Source organism: Lipotes vexillifer, unplaced genomic scaffold (genome assembly GCF_000442215.2).
Source record: "Lipotes vexillifer unplaced genomic scaffold, Lipotes_vexillifer_v1.1 scaffold3, whole genome shotgun sequence".
In the NCBI taxonomy this organism is placed as follows: domain Eukaryota; kingdom Metazoa; phylum Chordata; class Mammalia; order Artiodactyla; family Lipotidae; genus Lipotes; species Lipotes vexillifer.
In genome coordinates, this window is record NW_006783631.1 from 7,221,612 (window position 1) to 7,247,222 (window position 25,611).

Sequence of the window (25,611 nt, forward strand, 5' to 3'; positions counted from 1 at the left end):
CTTCAGTTCAAGGATCTGTTTATTCCTATTTCTTTGACACCAGTTTTTGGAATTGTGGCAGCTTATGTCATGGCTACAATCTGGTCATCATGTAGTTAACTTCTTCCACCTGGTTGGGGTTTCAGTATCTACAAAACATCTCACAGGATACGGCTCAGAATATTATCCATAGCCCTTGAAGAGGAACTAAAGGTCCTTGACTTTGCTTAATGACTAAACAATTATTATTTTGTCCTGTTTGACTGTTTTTCTTCACTTCTGCATTTTCTCACTTCTCTGATTAAATTTATTCTTTGACTAAATTTTTCTACAGACAAGAGGTAGGCAGAGAATATGAGGGCAGGCAGGACCATAAGATCTTGCTCCATTTCAATCTTGTCTAATCAAATATCTCATTTTAGGATTTTACGGCTTTGAAGGTATTCAGGCTTTGAAGGTCAAGGGATCTCAGTCAGACTTCTGGCTCTGCCACGTAAAATCAATTTGATTCTTTTTTTTTTTTTTTTTTGCCTCTCACTGTTGTGGCCTCTCCCGTTGCGGAGCACAGGCTTCGGATGCACAGGCTCAGTGGCCATGGCTCACGGGCCCCAGCCGCTCCGCGGCATGTGGGATCTTCCCGGACCGGGGCACGAACCCGTGTCCCCTGCATCGGCAGGCGGACTCTCAACTACTGTGCCACCAGGGAAGCCCCAATTTGATTCTTGACTTTGGCCAAAACAATCTCTCTGACACTAAGTTTCCTCAACTATGGAATGTCAATAATATGAATGTCAATAATATGAATAACTTGTTTCCCACTGAGTATTGAATGAGTTAATTATAAAGTTTCTAGCATACAGTAAGTATGTTTTTTTTTTTTTTTTAGAATTAGAAGCAATGTTTGGATTCTTAAACAGCTTGCAGATTAAGTACAAGACTCCCAAACATGACTGTCATCTGCTTTAAGGATAATGCTACATTTATTTTTGTTCTTCTTTCAACTCTAGGCAAGAAGGAGATAAAAAATATATTAGAGCATTAGCTGAAAATTCAAATACCTGCAAGGGTCAGGAAAGCAGTCTAAATGAATGAAGTGGTCCTGGTGGGGAACGTGGCCAAGTGGAAAGGGCATGTCCTGTCTTACAGGAACTTCTCCCAGTGCAGCTGGGCTTTGTCATGCAGGAAAGCAGCTTCATTGTTAACAGGTTTTCTGATTTTTCAATGAATGACTTACTAGAATTTTTTAAATAGTTCATGTTCTATTTAATTAAATTAATTAATTAATTAACTCTGTGCCAAGCCCAGTGCTAACATAAGGGCACGGTCTTTTTTTTTTTTTTTTTAATTGAAGTATAGTTGATTTACAATGTTGTGCTAGTTTCAGGTGTACATACAGCAAAGTGATTCAGTTATACATATATATATACTCATTTTTCAGATTCTTTTCCCTTATACGTAATTATAAAACATTGAGTAGTGTTCCCTGTGCTATACAGTAGGTTCTTGTTGTTTATCTGTTTTATATATAGTAGTGTGTGTATGTCAATCCCAAACTTCTAATTTATTCCTCCCCACCCCCACCCATTTGGTAACCATAAGTGTGTTCTGTGTCTGTGGGTCTATTTCTGTTTTGTAAATAAGTTCATTTGTATCATTATTTTTTTTTTTAGATTTCAAGTAGTTCATGTTTTAAAAACATTGGCAACTAATTAAAATAAATCCTGGGTAGGCAGAAATATTGATGAAGGGACGCATGTGTGTGAGTGCCAGTGTGTGTGTTTGTGATTGCAGGGATGGACTAGATTGAGCAGTGGAGAGTAAGGGGAAAGGTGTGTGTAATACACCACATAAATACACAGGACAGGGCTTCCCTCGTGGTGCGGTGGTTGAGAGTCCGCCTGCCGATGCAGGGGACAAGGGTTCGTGCCCCAGTCTGGGAAGATCCCACGTGCTGCGGAGCGGCTGGGCCTGTGAGCCATGGCCGCTGAGCCTGTGCGTCCAGAGCCTGTGCTCTGCAACGGGAGAGGACACAACAGTGAGAGGCCCATGTACCACAAAAAAAACAAAACAAAAAAACAAAAAACACACAGGACAGGAGTAGGTCCGAAGTTGAGAGAGACCATGGTCAGTGGGGAGACACTGTAGTTCAGAAAGCCTGGTGCACTGAAATCAGGGCAGGGAGTGCAGGAGGAGGGGATGAATAGGTAAGCAGAGGCCAGATCTATGCAGTACCTTCTAGGTAAGGAGTTGAGCTTGAACCTCAGGATGATGACTAGTCTCTGAAGGGCATTAAACAGGACTAGCAGGATCAAATGTTCACATCTGTTTGGTCTCTCTGATTGCAAAGTGGTGAGTCTGTGGAAGGAGTCAAGCGTAGTGAGATCCGTTAGAAGGTGGTGCTGATACGGACCAGGGTTCTTGGCCTGCACCAATCAATAGAAATTGACTATAGAGGCCACACAAGAAATTCAGGCAAGGCTTTACTGGGACTTAGGTGGTTTGCCCACGCTTCAGTGGTGCTGTATGCAGGGGGCACACGCAGTGCCCTGCTTTTGCTCCGAGCTGTTCAGAAGTGGCAGTTGAGCTTTTTGGTCTTTTTGTATCTTCTTGTCCAGAATTTGCCCCAGCTGCACATGCACGCAGTTATTTTTAGTCCCTCATAGTTTCTTTGTGTCTGTTGCTTGAGGAGATGTTTGTCCAGGTGCAAGTACTGCAGCAAAGGTTCCCAGGTCCCAGGTCCCAGCCTGTTTCAGTTTAAGGGATTCAAGTGAGGGTGAGAGGGATTCAAGACATGGCTCTTGGTGTGGGAAGAAGCAGATTGATTCGGAGATAGCTGGGAGGTCATATCCACAGGACAGAGTTGGGGGCAAAGGGCTGTGAGTGAGAAAGGGGAGGGAAGATTGGGGCTGCCTTTCTGTACAGTATTCAAGTTTCAGGGAAGATTCTCACCTCCATCAACACAACTCATAGTAGGTAATGTCAGAAAATGGAGAGTGCTAACCACTGGATTGGGTGTGTGTGGGTGGGAAGCATCTTTCTAGAAGCATTCTATTCTTGGTCTACAATATTACCTTTCCATGAAGAAAGGGGAGCCTAACCTCTAAAGAATAAAAAGAATAAAAAGCAGTCAGGCAAAAATGGAAATTTAGTTCATTGCGCAATTTGGTTCACGTTCTTTGTGTCATTGTGTTTTATCAGCATCTAGGATTGAAAGGATCCCCTTGTTTGGGGTCATTTTCACCATACTCTATATGTCTCAAACATCAAGGAATGTATTTCTGCCAGAAAAACCACCCCAGCTACTCCTCTGTTTATAAACGTGTTGACTAAGTCACATGCAAGCAGATTTGCAATAGATCTTGCATTCTCCACTTCTGCTTAGAAGAAAAATGCCACTAACAAGATTTATGAAGAGTTATTCTAATCCACCACACGGAGTGACTACAAAATAAAGGGGAAAATAAAACAAAACATTTGACTACATAAATCCTCCTCTCTTTATTCTACACCATCTCTAGGAAAGAAATAATGAAGCTTTCCCTATGATCTGCTTGTATTTATAATTGATTTATCTTGTAGTTAAAAGGAGATTTACTCACTAAAATTGAGACAGACAGGAGAAAGCAATGTGGGTTTGACCTTCTGGTCTGCTTGGGTATCACTTATCAGAACTGAAAATAGAGTGGAGTTTTATCACTCCTTCAGAATAAGAGACTAGATTAATTCTTTAAAAACATTTTGTTTCAGTCTTTTAGAGGCAGCCAATGACTATCATACATATAACACACACACCACAGTATTTTATTTTTACAAGAGATAAATAAACTGACACCAAGCATTGTAAATGGATGACCACAACAAAAGCAACAATGATTGCAATTACCAAACACGAAACACACTCACACTCTGTCCTAATATTGACTGCCCTTGTTTTCTAACACCTTCTCCTTTCCATTAGGACACTCTGTAGACCTTGAAGACTTGAGTGTGTCCTCCATTTATCCACTTGAATGGACTTGAGGCCAAAGCATTATATTTCAATTAGAATTTGTGTTTTGTAATGGCAGGCTGGCCCTGTGTCTTCTCTGGGAGCTCCCAGAATTCCCAACACCAAATCAATATGGTGTTGGAATTTGGCTTATTTCTTGGCGTGTTGTCTCTCCTTACACATTTTTCTAATATCCTCTGATTTAGGTTGGTAGGATTCTAGGTTTCCAACAGTAAAAAAACACTCTGTCACTTTGAATCTCCTCTGTTCTTAAATAATTTGCAACAAGCATTGTGAATCTCGCTGAAACCTTCAAGATATACCCACAGCAGAAAGTTGGGTTGCAATTCTATTCTGTATTCCAGAAGGAAAAATTTATTTTCTAAATAATAATTTGGGGGTAATCAATAGTATGTATATATATACAACCTACTAGTTCTAGCCATTTTGAGGGCTCAAGAGAAGGGATAGTGAAGACCAATAATTACTAAGCCTTACCATGAACACATGAAATAGACTGATTCTTATTTTACAGATCAAGGAGCTGAGGCTTAGGGGATCCAGTGGTCATTATGTCTAATGGGCTACTGGCATGTAGTTTGACACCATGTCTGTCCGGTACTAACATACACCTCTTCATAGTACATGACACTCTCCTGCATAAGCTTTACAACACTCATTGCCTTTTCTAACTCAGTGCACCTAACCTACCTTGCTTCTAACTTCACCAGAGGGACACTTCCACTCTGTGCATTCACCTTCAGATAAATGTCTGCTATAGACAAAGAGCACATTTAATTTTATTTGCAAGGAATGGGGCCATCTGAAGTTTTATATCTTAAACATGTCAAGTACAGTATTCCACATGAATCACAGTCTTTTATTTATCTATTTTTTGAGTGGGGAAGTTCATTTTCCAGCCAGAAAACACATGCCTTTCCCCCAGGTTCTTTGAATTCCTAATTCTCACCGGAAACTAATAGAAAAGCCCAACACAGGATGCCAACAGCACAATAATTAACTATCACCAGTGCTATTAAACTTCAAAAATGTGAACCCTGTACCTTATATATATTTTTTCCTTTTATTTTTCACTGCACAGGGGGAACATCATCAAGACAGAAAGGCTTCCTAGGATGCATACGCTCCTTACGCTTGAATGGGCAGAAACTGGACCTGGAGGAGAGGGCAAAGGTCACGTCTGGAGTCCGGCCCGGATGCCCGGGCCATTGCAGCAGTTACGGCCGCATCTGCCACAACGGAGGCAAGTGTGTGGAGAAGCACAATGGGTACTTCTGCGACTGCACCAATTCACCGTACGAAGGGCCCTTTTGCAGAAAAGGTACAGTAGAAACTTATGTTTTCCCCATGTGCTGTGTTTTAGTGCTTACAGGTTGTAGTGAAGTCATAGGAAACCCATGCCCTAGACAGTCCTCATACAACCATTTACTCTTCCTCAGTTTCCCTCTCTTTAGAGACTCTGCATAGCTCCTTAACATAATTACATATACTCATTCTTCTTGTGCATTGATACTGGCAGTCCAGTTGAACTGGTTGGATAGGAACAGGAAAACACACTTGATGTGACCTAGAGCCAGTTGAGCCCCGGGAGAGATAGACTGTCATTTCTGTTGTACTAACCTTTCCATTTCCAATTTCTCCATCTACAAATGTAATCAAAGAATTATAGAATCTAGCCTTGGAAAACCTTAGAGACCTTGAAGCCATTGTAAATCATTTTACAGTATGGAGAGTGTAGGTGAGTTAGTAAAATCCACATCATGTATTTAGTAAAATCTCCCTGTTCTGCAGATGACATGAGTGGGGTCTGAGGCTTTAAAAGTCTTGCCCGAAGATTCACATTAATTCCCCAGGGGGCTGAGAATAGAGCACAGGAGTCAAAATCCCTGCCCTAGGGACTTCCCTGGTCGTCCAGTGGTTAAGACTCCACACTTCCAATGCAGGGGGCACACGTTCCATCCCTGGTCGGGGAACTAAGATCCCACATGCTGCACCCTGCGGCCAAAAAAGAAAAAAATTCCCTGCCCCAGTGCCTTTCCACACACCCTCCTAATCTTATGAATTCATGTCATTGATAAAAGCTAAATATGTTGGATATACACCTTAAACAAGGAATGATGGTTATGGTGTAAATTCTCTGGATCAATTAAAAATAATGACAAACTGTAAAAACTCATTATTCAGTATCCATACTTAGTATTTTTCAACTAGAAGGACAAAAGATTTGGTCTACTATCAATCTTCGGAGAATCTTTTAAAGTTTATTTTATTGATGGAAAAAAAGTTTGTTGACCAAGAATGTAAACAATATTTCAAGAGAAGCATTTAAACTATTAAAACAAAATGTTTTAATCCCTTTGAAACACCGTTTACATACAGACAATGATGGCAATTACAAATAATTCTTGGCAGTTCATTAAAACACATTTTTCAAGCACACCCTTAACAAACAATGCTTTATTTTAGTTCAACTTACTCTTGGAACTTAAAGACAGCAGGGGAAAAAGCACCCAGTGTTCTCTTTGAAGGACTATAATTTAAGCTCTTCATTCATTGACACTGGCCTCCTCCCCAATTAGTTTGAATTACTTGCTTGTTATTGCTGGGAAGCATTGAGCTCCTCAGGAGAAAATTAATGGTAGATATTACAGGGCCAACAGAGTGTCGGTCCTACATGGGAGCTCGAAATAAGAGATCCCACCCCAGTAGGCTCTCTAAAACAAAGTGCTCCTGCATTTTCACACTGGTGGAAGTCTCTGGAATAACTTCCCCTGAATTTTTTTTTTTTTTTTTTTTTTTTTTTTTTTTGGGGTTACGTGGGCCGCTCACTGTTGCGGCCTCTCCTGTTGCAGAGCACAGGCTCCGGACGCGCAGGCTCAGCGGCCATGGCTCCCGGGGCCCCCCCGCTCCGCAGCATGTGGGATCTTCCCGGACCGGGGCACGAACCCGTGTCCCCTGCATCGGCAGGCGGACTCTCAACCACTGCGCCACCAGGGAAGCCCTCCTCTGAAATTTTGAATGCCACCCTTAGACTGGCCCCACTGCTTCTTTTAGGGTAGAAGAAGCAAATGCAGAATAAACACCACCAAACCCAGTCCCTAAAATATACTAGCATTATTTTACAAGATCTATACCCAGTGTCTGTTTGGGAAAAAAATTAAAGAAAAACAGTAGACATTTCTGTATTTCTCCAGAGACATTATTCAAACATCTCATAGATCATCTTGCTCTAAATTTAGCCTAATTTCCCATTGGTTCCTTTCTCTGAAACAATTCCTATTCATTATCTTCTGCCCATGCCACTGCATCTTTTGACTGTATTTCTTGAAATATCTGCTGTGCTCTCTCCCCATGTTTTAGTTTGACAGATATTTGCTTAGCCTTTTCAGCTTCCTTCATATTTCACTGTGAACTTTTCCCCCATCTCATAAATCTAAGGAAATCATTCCCTTTATATTCAGCAGTTGCAAAGTATGTAAGATGAACCTTTTAAACGCATCTTTGAGAAATGCCAGTTGGCTCTGAGAAGTGTGGCTTGGGACACAAATGGGAGCCCTTAGCTCCAAGATTGTCCTGGATAAAGCTATTTTCTGTTAGGGGAGTCTTTTATGTTAACTTTCCATGGCACGTATATTTTAGGGGCTGCCAATCCTGGAAATATCTGGTGTAGAATTAAGGACATTTGTCCATGACCAATGACTGGGCTAGAACCACTGTCTATTGACCCATTTTCTGTTTCTGAGTGTGATTCAAAGGAATGTATCACAAACTAGCTAGCAGTTATTGACTGCAACATTTATTCCTTATCCCCAAGCTAGGAGGGAAGAAGCAATATTTGCATTTAACATGTAAAAATACTGACCATCACACTGGTTTAGTGACTGCTAATAAATGTCAGAGCTGGAGGTTCATCCAGCATTTTTTGATTCCTTTTTCCCGTTTTTTTTAATGTTGAGCCTCCTTTTAATTTATTTATTTATTTTATTTTTGGCTGTGTTCGGTCTTCGTTTCTGTGCAAGGACTTTCTCTAGTTGTGGCAAGCGGGGGCCACTCTTCATCGCAGTGCGCGGGCCTCTCACTGTCGTGGCCTCTCTTGTTGTGGAGCACAGGCTCCAGACACGCAGGCTCAGTAGTTGTGGCTCACGGGCCCAGTTGCTCCGCGGCATGTGGGATCTTCCCAGACCAGGGCTCGAACCCGTGTCCCCTGCATTAGCAGGCAGATTCTCAACCACTGCGCCACCAGGGAAGCCCTTTTTTTTCCCGTTTTTTACCCTAATTTCATCCTGTACAGGAATGTGTTAATAGGATTCAAATATGTAGGGGTTTTTTTGTTATTGTTTTATGTATGTGTTTCTCTTTTTCTATTTTTGGATGTAATTTACATACCCCCAATTCACCCTTTTCAACAGTACAATTCAGGGGGTTTTACTATATTCACAAACTTGCATGACCATCACCACTCCATAATATTAGCATGTTTTCATCATCCCCAAAAGGAATCTCATACCCCTTAGGAGCTATTCACCTTTCTCCCAGTCCCTGGAAACCATGTATCTAACTGTCTGTCACTAGGAATTGCCTATTCTGGATATTTCAAAAATATATAGAATCATACAATAAATGGCCTTTTTGTGTCTGGTTTCTTTCACTTAGCATAATGTTTTCAAGGTTCGTCTGTGCTGTGGATTTTTCAGTGCTTTACTTCCTTTTATTTCCAAAAGAGTATTCCATTGTGTGGATGCGCCACATTTTGTTTATCCATTCATTAGGCGATGGACATGGATGTTTCCATTTATTTTGGCTATTATGAATAATGCTGCTATTCACACTCATGTACATTTTTTGTATCAACTTATGTTTTATGTTCCCTTGGGTATATACCTACAGATGGGATTGCTGAGTCGTATAGTAATTACATGTTGTCTAACTCTTTGAGGAACTGCCAAACTGTTTTCAAAGTAACCTCTCCATTTTACATTCTTACCAGCCATGTATGAGCATTCCAATTTCTCCACATCTTCACCAACACTTGTTACTATCTTTTCCATAAGACACATTCTGCTGTGAATGTGTGAAAGAATATCACATTGTAATTTTGACTTGCATTTTTTAATGACTGATAATGTCAAACACTGTTTCATGTACTTATTGGCCAAGTGTGCATCTTCTTTGCATGTCTGTTCAAATCTATAGCCCATTTTTAAACTGCGTTATTTTTCTTTTTATTGTTTGATTGTAGGATTTTTTTATATTCTGAACATAACTCTCATAATAGATATATGATTTGAAAAATGTTTCTCCCCTTTTCACTTGCTTGACAATATCTTTTGAAGCATAAAATTTTTAATTTTTACAAGTCCAATTTATCTATTTTTTTTGGTGGTGGTGGTGTTTTGGTGTTATATCTATGAAACCATTGTCTAATCCAAGGTAATGAAGATTTATGTCTATGTTTTCTTCTAAGAGTTTTGTAGTTTTAGGTCTCACATTTAGTCTTTGATAAATTTTGAGTTAATTTCTGTATATGGTGTAAGGTAGGGGTCCTACTTTATTCTTTTGCTTGTGACTATCCGGTTGTTCCAATACCATCTGTGTACTTGTCTGTAGCCCACCTCTACCCCAACCACTATCTGAAGTGTCTAGGTATGATGGTCATTTAAATTTTTTGAATTAAACACTCTAGATAATATATTTGGAATTCTATTTGAAAATACATCTGGAAACCTAGAAAAATAAAAACAAGCTAATCATTCAAAGACAACCATTAAAAAGGAAATCTGATTTTCTTGTAGCTCTTTTCTTTGCATTTAGTGTAGCTGAGATAATTCTGTCTATTCCATTTTATATTCTGAATTTTCTTTATTTCATTTCATAGCCATTCCTGTATAATTCATCAGTTTTAATGATTGCAATATATTCCATCTGGTGGAATTGCTTCTGTGTATTTGACCTATTATATCACAGAACATTTTAGTGTAGCAGTAGTAGAACTCTGGTACCAGTCCTGCCTGTGTTCAGATTCTGGCTCATCTACAGTCTACACTGTGTGACACTGGTTATGTAATTCAACCTCACAATTCCTTGGTTTTCTTGTCTGTAAAATGTGGAAAATTCAGGAATTCTTCATGAAAGATTGTGATGGAAATTTAACGAGCACTTCACATAACAATTGAGATAATGCCTGGCCTATAAAGTCTCAGTAAATGCTCTTACTATTGCTTTGGAATTTTAGATTGCCCCAAATTTTGCACATAAATAATGCTGTGATAAACACATGTATTTATTATTCCCTTAATAATGGAATTTCAGTGAAAAAATAGTATACATATTTGGGTAATTTTAGCAATTGCCAAAAGCCTGTTGAAAAAATTCTATAATATATACCTTCCTGCCATCTTATATATTTTTTTTTTTGCTTTTTATTACAGAAAAATTTAATTATGCACTATAGTAGGAGGGTTTCAGAACCTCCATGCATTCATTATTTAGCTTCAACAACTATTAACTCATGATCATTTTTATTTCGTCTATAGCCTAACATCCCTCCTCCTATTATTACTTTATTTATTTATTTATTTATTTATTTATTTGGCTGTGTCGGGTCTTAGTTGCAGCATGTGGGCTCTTTATTGTGGTGTGCAGGCTTCTCTCTAGTTGTGGCATGCGGGCTCCAGAGTGTATGGGCTCAGTAGTTACTTGCCCCACAACATGTGGAATCTTAGTTCCCCAACCAGGGATCAAACCTGCATCCCCTGCATTGGAAGGTGAATTCTTAATCACTGGACCACCAGGAAATTTGATTATTTTGAAGCAAATTCCAGATATCACATCAGTTCTATAAATACTGCAATATGTATTGTTAAAAGATGACATAAAAATATGTATCCACAGGACTGTTATAGTAAGACAATTTTAATAACTTATTAATACTATGAAATATCCACTCAGCATTCAAATTCCCATTTCTTTCATTTATTTTCAGTTTGTTTGAAGTTATTCTGAATTACTTACAGACAGACTGATTTCTATGGAAACGCTAGCCTATTCATTAAGGCCTGGTCTTTATACTTATTCTAATTCTAAATCTATTTCTATTACTATTATTAAGACCAGCTGTTGTTTATTGAGTTCCTACTATGTGCTGTCCCTTTACATCCTCTCTTCCAACCTGTCTGCCCACCACGAGATTGAATTCATCCTTGTTTGTGTATGAATAGCCAGCAGTTGATGGGATCTCATGAGAAAGCAAGAGGAGTGCACAGATAGGGTCCAGGCCCACGTCAATCTGACTCCAAGGCTGCCTTGGAGATACACAGCCTCTCCAGCACCACCCTGACTCATAGCATCTGCTCTGAGTTCACTACACACTTTAAGGCCTAGTCAATACCAAGCTCCTCTTTCAGGTCTTCTCACGCTGCTCCCGCCCACAGAGGCATTCAACTCTGGGACTCAATGTCTCTGTCATTCACACATCACATCCAAGGCCACCTTCCATCGGTCTTATTTCTTTTCATGTGTGTCCTGTCTTCTCAGAACCTAATCAGCAGTTTCTTCCACCAGGTAGGTACTCAAAGAATGTTGCTAATATTGGTTACCATGGCCCTAGAGTAGCATGATGGTCATTGGTAATAATCACCTTCAAGTGAAGATTTTTCTTTCATTTAGCCCAGTGGTTTCAGATGTTCAGATAAATCAATCAGAGAGCTCAAATATGATCAGAGAGCTCAAATATGATCAGAGAGCTCAAACTCTTAGATTATAAAAGAAAAGAAAATGAGAGAATAATCAAATCCAGGTATTTTGCTGAATTTAGTTTTAGGTTGAACTTCACAATATCTAAATAAATAAAAATACAACTGGGGCTGGGGAGGAGGGAAGACAGAATTTGGTAGGGCAGCTCTAGTTTAAAAGTGCTTTTCATTTTAATTTCCTATCTTAAGTATAAGGAAAAAATGTAATATGAATGCCTGTATCTAATATACTATTCATGACAGAATGATCTGAATTATACTTACATTTGAACACACACATGAATATCCCATAAAAACCATTACTCTGTTAACTAGGAGATAGTAGCTCAAAAGGCAGACCAAATGTCCCCAAGGAAATTCACTTGAGAAGAGTGCTTGAATCTAGCTGATGATCAACTAGAACCCTCCTGTCGCCAGTTTCTGCACATATCTCTGTAATCAGGAGCACCAATGATTTTCTAACCTGCATGCAAAATGCAGAACACTTTCTCTGAATCTTTAGTGAAAAGGAACCGGTATTCCCAGTCTCCCAGTCTGCTAAGCAATATGCATAAATATGCAACTTTAATTTTTTTGGCACCGTGACAGGCTGTTACAGAATTTTCACAAAGGTAGAAAAAATTTGCAATGGAATTAGGAAGCAAAAGCCAGGTTTGATCATGTTCTAGGTGCCACCAACTCAATCAGAGAACTTCATGGGGAATTGCGGATACTCAATCTTTCAGGAAAAAGAGAAATTAATTATGCCAATATAGATTCATGTTGTTTTGTTTGTTTGTTTTTTGCGGTATGTGGGCCTCTCACTGTTGTGGCCTCTCCCGTTGCGGAGCACAGGCTCTAGACGCGCAGGCTCAGCAGCTATGGCTCATGGGCCCAGCCGCTCCGTGGCATGGGGGATCTTCCCAGACTGGGGCACGAACCCGTGTCCCCTGTATCGGCAGATGGACTCTCAACCACTGCGCCACCAGGGAAGCCCGACTCATGTGTTTTTTAACCAACAAAGACCTATTGTATAGCACAAGGAACTATACTCAATATTTTGTAATAAGGGAAAAGAATCTGAAAAAAATATATATATATGTATGTATAACTGAATCACATTGCTGTACACCTGAAACCAATACAACATTGTAAGTCAACTATACTTCAATTAAAAAAAAAGAAAAACAAAATAGATTCATGTCTAATGTGCTGTTTTCATAGCAGAGGTTTGTTGCAGATCCAAGCTCTGTTGTTCTACCGAGGAACCTTTGCTCCATGCCCTGATACTGTGTAGAGATAAAATTGAAAGTAAACTTAAGAGCAGCCCTGATTCAAAGAAGAAAATATCCCAGCACTTGGATGCATGTTCAGTCATCAAACAGATATATTTTGTGATGGGCATTAGTATGGGTTGAGGTTGAATTCTCTTCTAATATGGAGAGTCTGTATGTTTAAACTATGGTGGTAACTCTCTTAAGTGCTTTAACATATCCTCTCGTTTATCCGCCCAGAAATATTGTTGAGGGAGGTGTTATGTTTCCCATTTGCCGGGTGAGAAAACCATCTCTATGGGTTTGACTAACTTGCCTGGAACCACACAGCTAGTATGAAATCAAAGGAGGCTTCAGATCCAGTGGTGAAACTGGATCCTTGCTGATTCCACTGAACTAAAATGATAGCAGTTGGAGTGAAGACATTATACAGGGAGGATTGGGTGATTCCTGCTCCTGCTAATTGAATGTCATCAGTCTGTAGAGGCTTCCCTTCCCAATGGTGATAGCAGATCTGTATCCTCTATGTTGTGCTGTAGGAATTGTTTCCCATGGGAATGCCTATTTGCCAAAGTCTTTGCTCTATTTTGGAATTGAAAACCAATTCCCTAGATATTTAAAATAATTGAGTCCAAAGGGGAAAGGGGGGAGAGATAAATTAGGATTTGGGGGTTAACCTAAACACACTACTATATATAAAAGAGATAACCAGAAAGGACCTACTGTATAGCTCAGGGAACTATACTCAATATTTTGTAATAACCTATAAGGGAAAAGAATCTGAAAAAGAATAGATACATATTATGTAAAATTGAATCACTGTGCTGTACACCTGAAACTAACAGAATACTGTAAATCAACTATCCTTCAAATTAAAAAAAATTAAAATAAAATAATTGAGTCCAGGAATTGGATACCTATGCCTTTCCTACTCTTTCCACAGATTTCCTCTCCTCCATTTCCACGGGTCTTCACACTTTACCCAACACCATAGAGAATTACTTTCTTTCCCAATGTACTACTCTTAGTAGTTTTGAGCCCACTTAACACCCTCCTGACCCACGAGAAAAACATAAACCAGAATTGTTGGGATTTCAGTTTTGAAAGTAAGATAATCCTGGTGCAATTTCTCTCTACTATGCAGGAGGCCGGGACATCTCCTCTTTGTTTCTTGAGAAATCAGCCGGGCATGTGGTAGTTATTCTGCAGATATATGTGAAACTGGTCCTACATTTTACAGTGCACATCTGAGCTCTCTCTTCTAGCCACACAACCTTGTTCAAGGTGCTTAACCCCGGCAAGCCTCATGTTTTTCATCTGTAAATAGAAATGGTGATTTCTGCCACTTCAAAATTATTGTGGGAAGCATATTCTATAATTCATATAAAAACTCTCACACAGTGACCGATGCACAGGAAACAAGAAACAAGCAATGATGGCTCTCCTGAACACTCGACCAAATGTTTTAATGTGTGCTTTCCCCTCTGATATTTTGCAGAGGTTTCTGCTGTCTTTGAGGCTGGTACTTCAGTGACTTACATGTTTCAAGAACCCTACCCGGTGACCAAGAATATAAGCCTCTCTTCCTCAGCGATTTATGCAGATGCAGCCCCATCCAAAGAAAACATTGCATTGAGCTTTGTGACAGCCCAGGCACCCAGCCTCCTGCTCTGTATCAACTCTTCTTCTCAGGGATACCTGGCTGTCTTGCTCTGCAAGAATGGTGAGTTCTGTTGGCATGAAGCCTGATGGAGTGTTATTCTGTGCTGGAGGGCCAGTACATACCCTCCAGAACTCTGCATAATTTCAGCTTAATGTGGTCCCACCTGGGCAGTGTCTTTCCAGATCTCCAGTCCAACCTTTGATTGTGCTTTTCCTTTATGAGTTGCAATTGGTATTCAGGAGCTGTGTCAATTCACTGCTGAAGTCTCGAATACATTGACTTTAATTTGCTTCAACTGTGTAGCAGTCATTCTTTATTATTTATTCTGTGCTGCAATCCATTAAGTGTAAAGGAGCATATCATCAGCGTATCTGAATTTCAGAACGACACTCCTCACATATATCCTGTCGTCTTTGCTGCAGGATCCTTTACTGAGGACTGTTAAAGCAACTGGCATAAATGCAGAGGCTGTATTAATAAAAGCTGAATGCCTGGGTCTTAGAGAAAAGTAGTGTGTGTGAGTCATAACCTTGTGAAGTATGGGGCTGGGTGCTGAGAATCAGATTTTGGAAAGAATGTGGACAAAAGGAAATATGTGAAGATTAGAATGATAAAGGGGCTAGAACCCAATGAGTACAAGGACTGTTGAAGGACATCAGTTTTTTGGTGTGTTTGGTTTTTTTTTGGTTTTTTCTGCCGTACGCGGGCCTCTCACTGTTGTGGCCTCTCCCATTGCGGAGCACAGGCTCTGGACGCGCAGGCTTAGCGGCCATGGCTCACGGGCCCAGCCGCTCCGCGGCAGGTGGGATCTTCCCAGACCAGGGCATGAACCCGTGTCCCCTGCATCGGCAGGCGGACTCTCAACCACTGCGCCACCAGGGAAGCCCAGGGCATCAGTTTTGATGGCTGTTAGCAGAAGCCAGGTTTGTTCTTCACACTACATAATTCTACCCTGCAGTGATGAGGACAGTTTATGTAGTCACGACCAAGGACACTCAGATCAAACTCCTAGAGAACAGTTGGAACAGGCGAAGAGGGCAGATGTGGACATCCCTGTAGTATGGTCTCAAAGAACACTTTTCTATGATTGAGAATTTCTTTTCCCCTCTTGTAACTTGCTATATAATGAGATGAGTTTGGGCTTTTGAACCATCCACCACAGGGATGGACTGTGGCACTGGCAGGGAGCATACAGGAAGCTGGGGATACACAGCACACATTGTGCCCTCTCTAGACCTTATGTGGAAACTTTAGAAATTTCTCTTGCTCTACTTTTACTTGGGTTTATTCTTCCTTGTGTCATCTTTTCCAACTAGGTATGAACTAGATAATGAAGAATGATATGTGGACCTCAAGCAAGGTTCAAAACTGGTGGACCTGTGGGTTGAATCGGGCCTGATTTACAATAATAATAACAATGGCTAACTCTAAAGGACTCATTCATCCTAAAAGCAACATGGAAGGGAAGAAAAAAAGGAGATAGAGAAACTAGGGTAATGAATGGTCATCCAAGACTGCCTGGTCTTGAAAGACTGCAAGAGAAAAGGAAAACCTTATGGGTTATTAGACCTCTTATTTATCAGCAGAACTCTGTATGATTAGGACCATTATAGCAACATGTCAGTTTTTAACTCTTGCCCCTAAAATGTCTCTGTAAGGTCAATAAGGCTGGCTGAGGACACTAAGGCATGGATTGACGGATTAACCTAGGCCAGCCAGTTAATTCATGACACAGCTAGGGCCAGATGCCAGGTCTCTGGATAGTCAGCCCAGCAATCTTTCCTCTAAACTAGATCATCCTGCTCTGTTGGGACTGGACTATAGTCAGATGGTTACAGAGAACTGAGATGTCAGATTTCCCCAAAAGCACCTTTTAGGTGTTGTTCTGCAGGATCATGCTTATGGTTACAGACTGTGTAACGGAAATAACTATATCACATTACATATATATTACTCCGTATAGTCTATTATAATATAGATATTCAACTCTATGCTGGGCACTATTCTAATTAGTACAGAGCACTTAAGCCTCACAATAATCCTGTGTGATTACTGGTATTAACAGAATCAGTATCTTAGAGTTGTAGAATCTAAGGCATATAGCCAGACATTAAATAACTTGCTTAAAATCCCACAGCAAGTAAGGAGAGAGCTGGGATTCAGTCTTCCCTCCCCAAGTCTAGTAGGTATTCTTGACCATAAGGGGTAAACTAAGAGTGTTATATTTTGAAAGACAGCATATATTGGGAAGGCATTCTTTTCTCTTTTTTAATTGAAGTACAGCTGATTTACAATGTTTTGTTAGTTTCAGGTGTCCAGCAAAGTGATTCAGTTATATATACATATATAACTTTTTTTTTTCAGATTCTTTTCCCTTATAGGCGATTACAAAATATTGAGTATAGTTCCCTGTGCTATACAGCAGGTCCTTGCTGGTTGGGAAGGCATTCTTGAATTCTGCCTTAACCTTTATTTTCTTATACTCTAATGCCTCACTTCATTGAAGGCTCTACCTGACCCCATAGGCATTTACATGTTTTAAACCCTGGCTAAATGCAGGAAGCAAGGAGATATTTGTGCCTTGTTTTTTGGTTTAAGGTTAGATCTCAGGGCTAGTGTAAAAGTACAGGCCTTGCAGCTCAGTCTAAGATACAGGAAATGGGTGTCCAAGCCATGATTAGTAATGGGGTGTCCCCCATCCCCTTACTCAATCTCAGAGAATCACTATCCTCGCCCACGTTGCCCCACCACAATTGCTCTAGGGACCTCTTGTTGTAGTAGGTAGTGCTGGGAGACTCAGTGATTGAGGATGCTGGACTTTTCCTACCATCTCTTTCTCCTACAGAGACACAACTAAGATAAGTGCTCATTCATTCATTCTTCTATTGATTCTCTGGGTCATTGATTCTCTGGTCATTAGTCCCCCTGCACAGGATCAGGAGACTGACAAAAGTAAGCAGGATGCAGGATACTGTGCTCTCTCAACACAATCAGGATAAAGAGAGACTCAGACACTACCTTAAACTTCTTGAAAGATAATCTAAATACATGAGGGAATCCAGTTGCCTAGATTTCTCAAGCAATCTAAGTAGAAGTGAGATTTTGCCTAACTTGAAGGATCAATCTCCTAGGAATTCAGAGATTACAACGGTAGAGTAAAATGCCTTGTGCGACAGTGAATTCCTTGTCATTGGAGGTTTTTGAATAATAATTACATGATGATTTGTTGGAGAAACCATAATAAGAATTCCAGCAGTGGATGGCAGAGAAAAATAACCTCTTAGTTTCTTGGCAAGTCTTAGATTTCGTGATTCTCTGTTCCTTTCCTATGTCGTCTTACATTTATATTTCTTTCTGCTAGGGCTTTATTTGCAGATTTAGAAATGCTTCTATAAAGAGTTAAGAAGTGGTATGCTTTTCTAAATTTTTTTATTTTATGTTGAACTATAGTTAATTTACAGTGTTGTGTTAGTTTCAGGTGTACAGCAAACTGATTTAGTTACACATACTCATATATCTGTTCTTTTTCAGATTATTTTCCCATATAAGTTACTACAGAGTACTGAGTATAGTTCCTTGCACTATACAGTAGGTCCTTGTTGTTTATCTATTTTATATATAGTAGTGTGTGTGTTAAGCCCAGCCTCCCAAGTTATCCCTCCTCCCCGACCTTTCCCCTTTGCTAACCATAAGTTTGTTTTCTAAGTCTGTGAGCCTGTTTCTGTTTTATAAATAAGTTCGTTTGTATTATTCTTTTAGATTCCACATATAAGTGATATCATATGATATTTGTCTTTCTTTGTCTGACTTCACTTAGTCACAGAGAATAATACCTGTCTCCTTCATAAAGCTGTTATTTTTTAAAAATTTTATTTATTCATTTATTTATTTTTGGCTGTGTTGGGTCTTCGTTGCTGCACGCAGGCTTTCTCTAGTTGTGGCGAGCGGGGTCTACTCTTCGTTGCGGTGCGCGGGCTTCTCATTTCAGTGGCTTCCCTCATTGTGGAGCACGGGCTCTAGGCACGTGGGCTTCAGTAGTTGCAGCACACAGGCTCAGTAGTTGTGGCTCATGGGCTCTAGAGCACAGGCTCAGTAGTTGTGGCACACGAGCTTAGTTGCTCCGCGGCATGTGGGATCTTCCCAGGCCAGAGATCGAACCCATGTCCCCTGCATTGGCAGGTGGATTCTCAACCACTTCGCCACCGGGGAAGCCCATAAAGCTGTTATTAAAAAAGATGAGTTAGTATGTGCTAAAGTGCTGCTTCTACTAGAAAATACTATATATATGTACACAATTATTATTACTGCAACTTTGTAAATAGTAAGCCCAAATAGTCACTGGCCCAAACTTTTATTATTAGCCTCATTTTGCCCACAGCAATAATACCAATAAAAATGATCTTATTTCTCCCGGAAAAAAACAAAACAAAACAAAAAACGAAGTGGTATTCTTACAACTTGTTCCCAATACATTCATAGTATTAGGTCACTGACCTAATTGTCAGTGAAAAATATGGGGGACACTGAATTGTAAGGAACTAGAAATATTTTTAACACAACTTTGATACATTTCAGTGGAAAATATACCTCTGAAAATATTAATGAAAGTAAAGAATACTTACAGATTGGAAAAAAAAAAAGATTAGGAGGGCAAAGACAGTAAAGAGTTAACTTGGGAAAGTCCCTGGGAGGGATTTTTAAAAATTTTTTTATTGGAGTATAGCTGATTTACAATGTTGTGTTAGTTTCAGGTGGACAGCAATGGAAGGGATTTTATAATAAGATTGATCCACACCTCTCTGATGTGGAGGGAAGAGTTTTCTGTTAGCACAGCTTTCTTAACCTTTCTTTGATTTAAGACACCTTTGGGAATCTGGTGGAAATTAAGAGAGGGTTACTCTTAAAAGGAGCCTTGTTTGTTCTCCCCAAGAGGAAGAAAATGCCCACGGCCATGTCATACATAAAGTGGCTTCAATTTCAGCACTCTTGGTTAAGAAGCCAGGGCGTGGAGACATGGCTTGCAAATATATTTAATAAGGCGGCCCAGGCTGGAGGAAAAAGAGCAAAGGGATACAAAGCCGTGCTTGTGAATCTCTCCCTGGCAGGGTTTGATCTGGCAGGTTTGGAATTCTTCTTTGTCCTTGATCATTGTTCTTTAATTTTCTCCAATTGGACATTCAGGTTAAGCCACTCCTGTCTTTTCAAATGAAAACAGGTGCTTCCTAAAGGAAGAAAAGGATTTTAATTTCTGAGACGGAAGAACAAAGGCAGAAAGGGAGACATTTTGGGGTCAGAGAGTCCTTAGGAAAGAGAAGGCAATTGTGCCTCAAGAACCTAGGGTTTGGGACCACAGGCAACTTCTCAGAGGCACGGCAATTGGAGGAGAAGGGGCCATTGAAGGAGGAAAATGGTCTAGAGAAGGAGATGAGAATGTTCAAAAGAGACACAGCTTTCAGAGCATTTTATTGAGTGATGGCTCTGCCTTCCCCACAGTATGGGGCAGCTCTCCTTCATGCTTGTCATTTAACAAATATTCACAAAGCATCTTCCATGTGGCAGGCACTACTTCATGTGTGGGAGAGACAGAGATAGACTGGATCCTGTCCTGCCTTTAAGGAATCTAGTCTGGTGACAAAGATAAAAGCAAGTAAGGCAACAATGTATCAGCAATACTAGCATAGAGGTCTGTTCCAGGTAGAGTGAGCAAGTCTTTCTGGGAGGGAGGGTCAGAAAATTCTTAATGGAGAGTGACCCTTGAATTAGTCCCTGAAAGATAAGTCAGTATTCTCTACCTGGATATTATATATTTTTTTAATAAAATAAGTTGTTTCTTTGATTGTTCCTCATTTTCTCCTTTTTATTCCCATCACATATGAAATATGATTTTTTTTTTTACCAATCAATTCCCTTTTCTACTCTTTTATCATCTGTCCCTCTTGGCTCCCTGATGGTAGAAATTTTTTTAAAAAATTAAATTTAGAATCTGTGATCATTCTAAGGGCATCAATCGAGGGTGAAATCACTTGGGTACAAAATCCAAACAGGATTCCTGGTCACCTTCCCTCAGTGGCTCCTCAACTGCCTTCCAGCACCAAATAGTATGTCTGACTTTGCTTCAGCATTTTCTTTTTATCAGTCTTTTTTTTTTTTTTTACCATATATATTCATAAGATGCACTGTCTGCATTTGTGATTGCACATACCTTGGAGGAAATAGTGATGAACCCAGACACTTCGTCTTCCTGTCACTTCGTCAGGAACAGACTGACTCAAGGGAGACAGGGATGAAGAGGAATCCAGAGAGGGAGTGTCTTCAAAGTATAATCCTCAACAGCTGTTTTCTCACTGGAGACCTTCAAAAGTTCACGCTGCCCCCATCACTCCCTCTCTGACCCTGGCATAAGCTTGAGATCCTCAGAGCCACAGAATCCTGATAAACAACTGAGAAAAGCATGCCTCAGAAGGCGTGTCTCCTTGGCCTTACTAAGCCCTGATCACTTTCGTCTCTGGGCTTGTATAAAACAACACTTTGCTGCTTGGAATTTAAAATTCCCATGTCTTTTGCTAGCACCCAGACTTTGTTTAGGTTGGTTCATTTCCTACATTTCTGAGCTTTCCAATCATCTCTTGCTCAGGGATACTAGGTCCTGCTAGACTTCTGTCCTCCACTTCACAAGAATATGGCTATAACACAATGTGACCTTGAGAGGTCACCTTTCCCTCTAGAGGAAGGACAGTGATATGGGCAGAAGGAAATGGCATCCCCAGTATCATCACTCAGTTAGTCCACCAAGCTGAGGGGTGGGCGTGAATGGAGAAATGCAGGCATGATGAGTAAGACTGGATGTCGGTCATCATTTCTCTTTCTCTACTCCGTGTTGTGGGAGATCCTTTATTTTGTGGTGTGCTCATAGGTTCTTGATAATTACTGTGGACTGAATCATGCCCTCATCAAACTCATATGTTAAAACCCTGACTTTATTGTGTCTGTATTTATAGTAAGAATGTAATGAGGTTAAATGAGGTCATAAGGGGGAACCCTGACCTGATAGGGTTAGTGTCATCGTAAGAGGAGACACCAGAGCTTGTTCTCTCTGTCTCTCTGTCTTTCTCTGTATTTCCATCTCTGCCATGTAGAAATACAGTGAGAAGGTGGTTGTCTGCAAACCAGGAGAAAAGCCCTCACTAGAGACTGAATTGGCTGGCACCTTGGTTTTGCTGGCCTCCAAGACTGTGAGAAAATAAAGTTCTGTTGTTTGGGTCACTCAGTATACAGTATTGTGTTATAGAAGCTCAATCAGGTTAAGACAAAGATCAAATGGTATGATGCAAGAGGATGTGCTTCATAGATTGTAAAGTACAAAACACGGTGTATATTTTCTTATTGATGATAATAAAATAATATGAATTATCTGCATGCTTGGGTGATCAGAGCATGCATGTAAAGTGCAGGTTTCAGGATAACTGGGATGCAATTTGAATATAAAGAGGGCATATGCATTTCACATTCCCTGGAGGCAGAGCACCTAATGAGGGGGACATTCCCCCAGAAAGAAGAAAGATGAGATATAGGGTGCCCACCCTGCACATGAGCTGCTGTCACCAGACAAAGGCAGCAGCTTTTGATGTACAAAAACATGATGTGGAAAAAAATATTTTTTAACCTTAAGAATGGCTTTTTCTCAAATGCCCTCTGAATCAGACCTTTGGGAAACTTTTCTGATGTTTCCAAAACAAGACAGAGAAAGAGGGGGGAAAAAAATGAGCAGGGTATATGCAAAGGACCGATGAACTGTTGAAGAGGTCTGTTCCCTGCAAGGTCAGGCTCAGCAGGACACAGCTGGGGAGATGCAGTTAAGCATTTGGGAAATACCTCCCTTCAAGTCCAACCCCTCTGGCTATGGAGTAGGCTGGGCAGCATGTGCCAGCGTCAAGGAAACCAAAATAGGGGGACAGCAGCTACTGACTCTGTGTTCCAAGCCCCTGAGAGAAGAGTGGTAATCAAAGACTCGTATGGAAATAAGGTGAACAAAAATAACAAAGTGCAATTCAATCTATGAACATCAGTTGAATACCTACTGTATTCATTGGCTGGGGCGCCATGACAAAATGTTGCAAACTGGATGGCTCCATCTACAGAAATGTATTTTCTCACAGTTCTGGAGATCAAACATCTGAGATCAGTGTGTCAGCAGGGTTGGTGTCTGGTGGGAACTCTTTCCTTGGGTTGCAGACATCTCTTCTGGAAAGAACATTCTTCCTGTTAGATCAGAGCTCCACCCTTATAACTTCATTTAACCATAATTACTTCCTTAGAGGCTCCATCTCCAAATACACCCACACAGAGAGATAGGGCTTCAACATATGAATTTGAGGGGGATACAAACATTCAGTCCCTAATACCTATCATAAGCTGGATGCTATCCTAGGTGCTGAGAATAGAAACATGAATATAGTGTAGTTGGCTTCTGGGAGATTCTTGAGGTTAGTTTCCATATACAATTGATCTTTGTAATGTTAGCATCTAACAGGGTACCTAGCACATAGTTGGCCTCAGTATCTTGGATGGAATTCTGTATTTTGAATCTAGTGGGAGAAGGATGTATATACCATGCTCCATGAAAAGACTTTATAGGATTACAGTGAGGCCATATTGGGGAGAGAGGGCAGCTCCTCCCAGGGCATCACAAAAGACACCATAGTGAATATGCACATGAATATAAATTCTGTTAATTGAGTAGTAATGTCCTTAAAAGTGTTCTTCCTGTGATTCTGCTCTGTCCCCTGTAATACACATGTGAGAGGCAGTGTGTTTGGGCAGTGGGGTTCTGTGGAGCTGGCTTGCTTTGATTTTCTTTTTTGAAGGCCTTTAGGGTCTTCTCACCTTGTACTTTCCCAGTTTAAATAACTCTTCAGAAATGTTCCAGGAATTGAGCAACTGTTTGTTATTGCAACGAGGCCGGTTGCTTACAACTGTCATGTGTATGTAGTGTGCGCAACATGAGAAATTATCATTTGCTTTGCTGGTAAGGAGAGAAAAGGCCTGCACTCGGTGCCTTGGTTTCTTCATCTGTAAATTTGGGATAATTGCAGCAGTCAAGGGCCTCACAGCAGTGTTGTTAAGGATTAATGAGATCCTGTTTGTAAAGGGTCTTAAGGAACTCAGATGAAAGATGTGGGATAAGTACAAAGAAGGGTTATTACAAAACAGACCAAAGAGGTGGCTGGTGACTAAGCCACCTTTTTTTTTTTTTTTTTTTTAAAGCTTGGGGGAGAGAGTTGGTGTGTAGGGGTGCTGAATATTGAGCTTTTGGACTAGAACTCTAATGAGAGGCTTAAGGATTAACAAAGTAGTTGAAGTCTGTGTGAAGAAAGCTTTTCTCAGAATAAAAGACATGTTTTTATTCTCCTTTGACCACTTGAGCCGTAAATACTTTTATCTCGAGATGTGGAACAAATTCAGTAGAAGGCCACAGTCCAGGGCACGTTCAGTGTTCTGTGCTGGTAATTGCCTTTTGTACAACAAGTCAGACTTGGATTATCATTATTGCTCTTAATTTAAAGTTATTGAAAATGTGTTTCCACTTTAATAAATAGCTTGACCTCTTGATGCCTAGAAATGAAGGCTCTGAAAACTGGATCCTCTAGCTAGCACTGCAGTGGGGTTTTAAACCTTCGAATCCAGTTTAAATTCCTGCCACCAACCACAGGAGACTTCCCTCGACCTCTTAGCTAGAAAACAGTTAATAGCAGCCAATATTATAAAGTGTGTCATGTGTGCCAAGCTGCAGGTTTAGCACTCTGCATATGTTCATTCATTCAATTCTCACACAAAGGCTATGGAGTCAGTGCCAACATTTCCCCATTTTACAGATGAGGATACTTAGGCACAGAAAAGTTAAGTGACTTGTTCAAGTTCACACAGCTGAGCTAGTGTGGCTGAAAATTGAACTCTGCTAGGTTCACTTTTGTAAACTATTCTGCTCTATGCCCTGACCTCTCCTTGTATTGTGTGTACTACTCTCATGGGACCTGTCAGTTTCTCCTTGGTGTTCACATTAGCTTTCACGTAGTGTGTGTGCTCTGTTAGGAATGCCATGTTCACTTCACAGTGCCTAGCTTATGGAACCCTATTTAAAAGGTGGGCCAGACATGGATGGACCTAGAGATTATCATATTAAATGAAGTAAGTCAGACAGGGAAACACAAATATCATATGATATTGCTTATATGTGGAAACTAAAAAAAATGATATTAATGAACTTATTTACAAAAGAGAAATAGACTCACAGATGTAGAGAATGAACTTAGGGTTACGAGAGGAGATGGGGAAGGGATAATTAGGACTTTGGGATTAACATATACACGCTACTATATATAGAACAGATAAAAAACAGGACCTACTCTATAGTACAGGGAACTATAGTCAATGTCTTGTAATAACATAATGGAAAATAATCTGAAAAAGAATATATATGTGTGTGTATATATGTATGTATATATGTGTGTGTGTATATATATATATACATATATATATATAACTGAATCATTTTACTGTACACTTGAGACTAACACAACATTGCAAATTAACTATACTTGAATTAAAAATAGTAATTAAAAAAATTAAAAAGGTGGGCCAGACAGAAATGATGGGGCAAAATACGAGTGCTAAAACCCCATTGGAATATTTATAAAAGCATTGCTAATAAAAGAGCTTGCCAGATATCTCTTATATTTGGCAAATTGCACTGTGGTGCACATTGAATCACACAAGGCTATTGAGTGGGAAAAAATAGCATTCCTGGGCTTCCCTGGTGGCGCAGTGCTTGAGGGTCCGCCTGCCGATGCAGGGGACGCGGGTTCGTGCCCCGTTTCGGGGGGATCCCGCGTGCCGCGGAGCGGCTGGGCCCGTGAGCCATGGCCGCTGGGCCTGCGCGTCCGGAGCCTGTGCTCCGCA

The 25,611-nt window shown here is 40.3% G+C and overlaps 1 protein-coding gene across 1 annotated transcript in view; it reads left to right on the forward strand.

The window, feature by feature from the left end:
• CNTNAP5 (contactin associated protein family member 5) overlaps nt 1-25,611 on the forward strand; it is an 884,418-nt gene that overhangs the window by 760,632 nt on the left and 98,175 nt on the right. The window contains exons 18-19 of the mRNA XM_007456361.1: nt 5,070-5,309; nt 14,491-14,715. Of these exons, the coding sequence (XP_007456423.1) occupies nt 5,070-5,309; nt 14,491-14,715 (465 nt within the window). The remainder of the gene's footprint in view (nt 1-5,069; nt 5,310-14,490; nt 14,716-25,611) is intronic.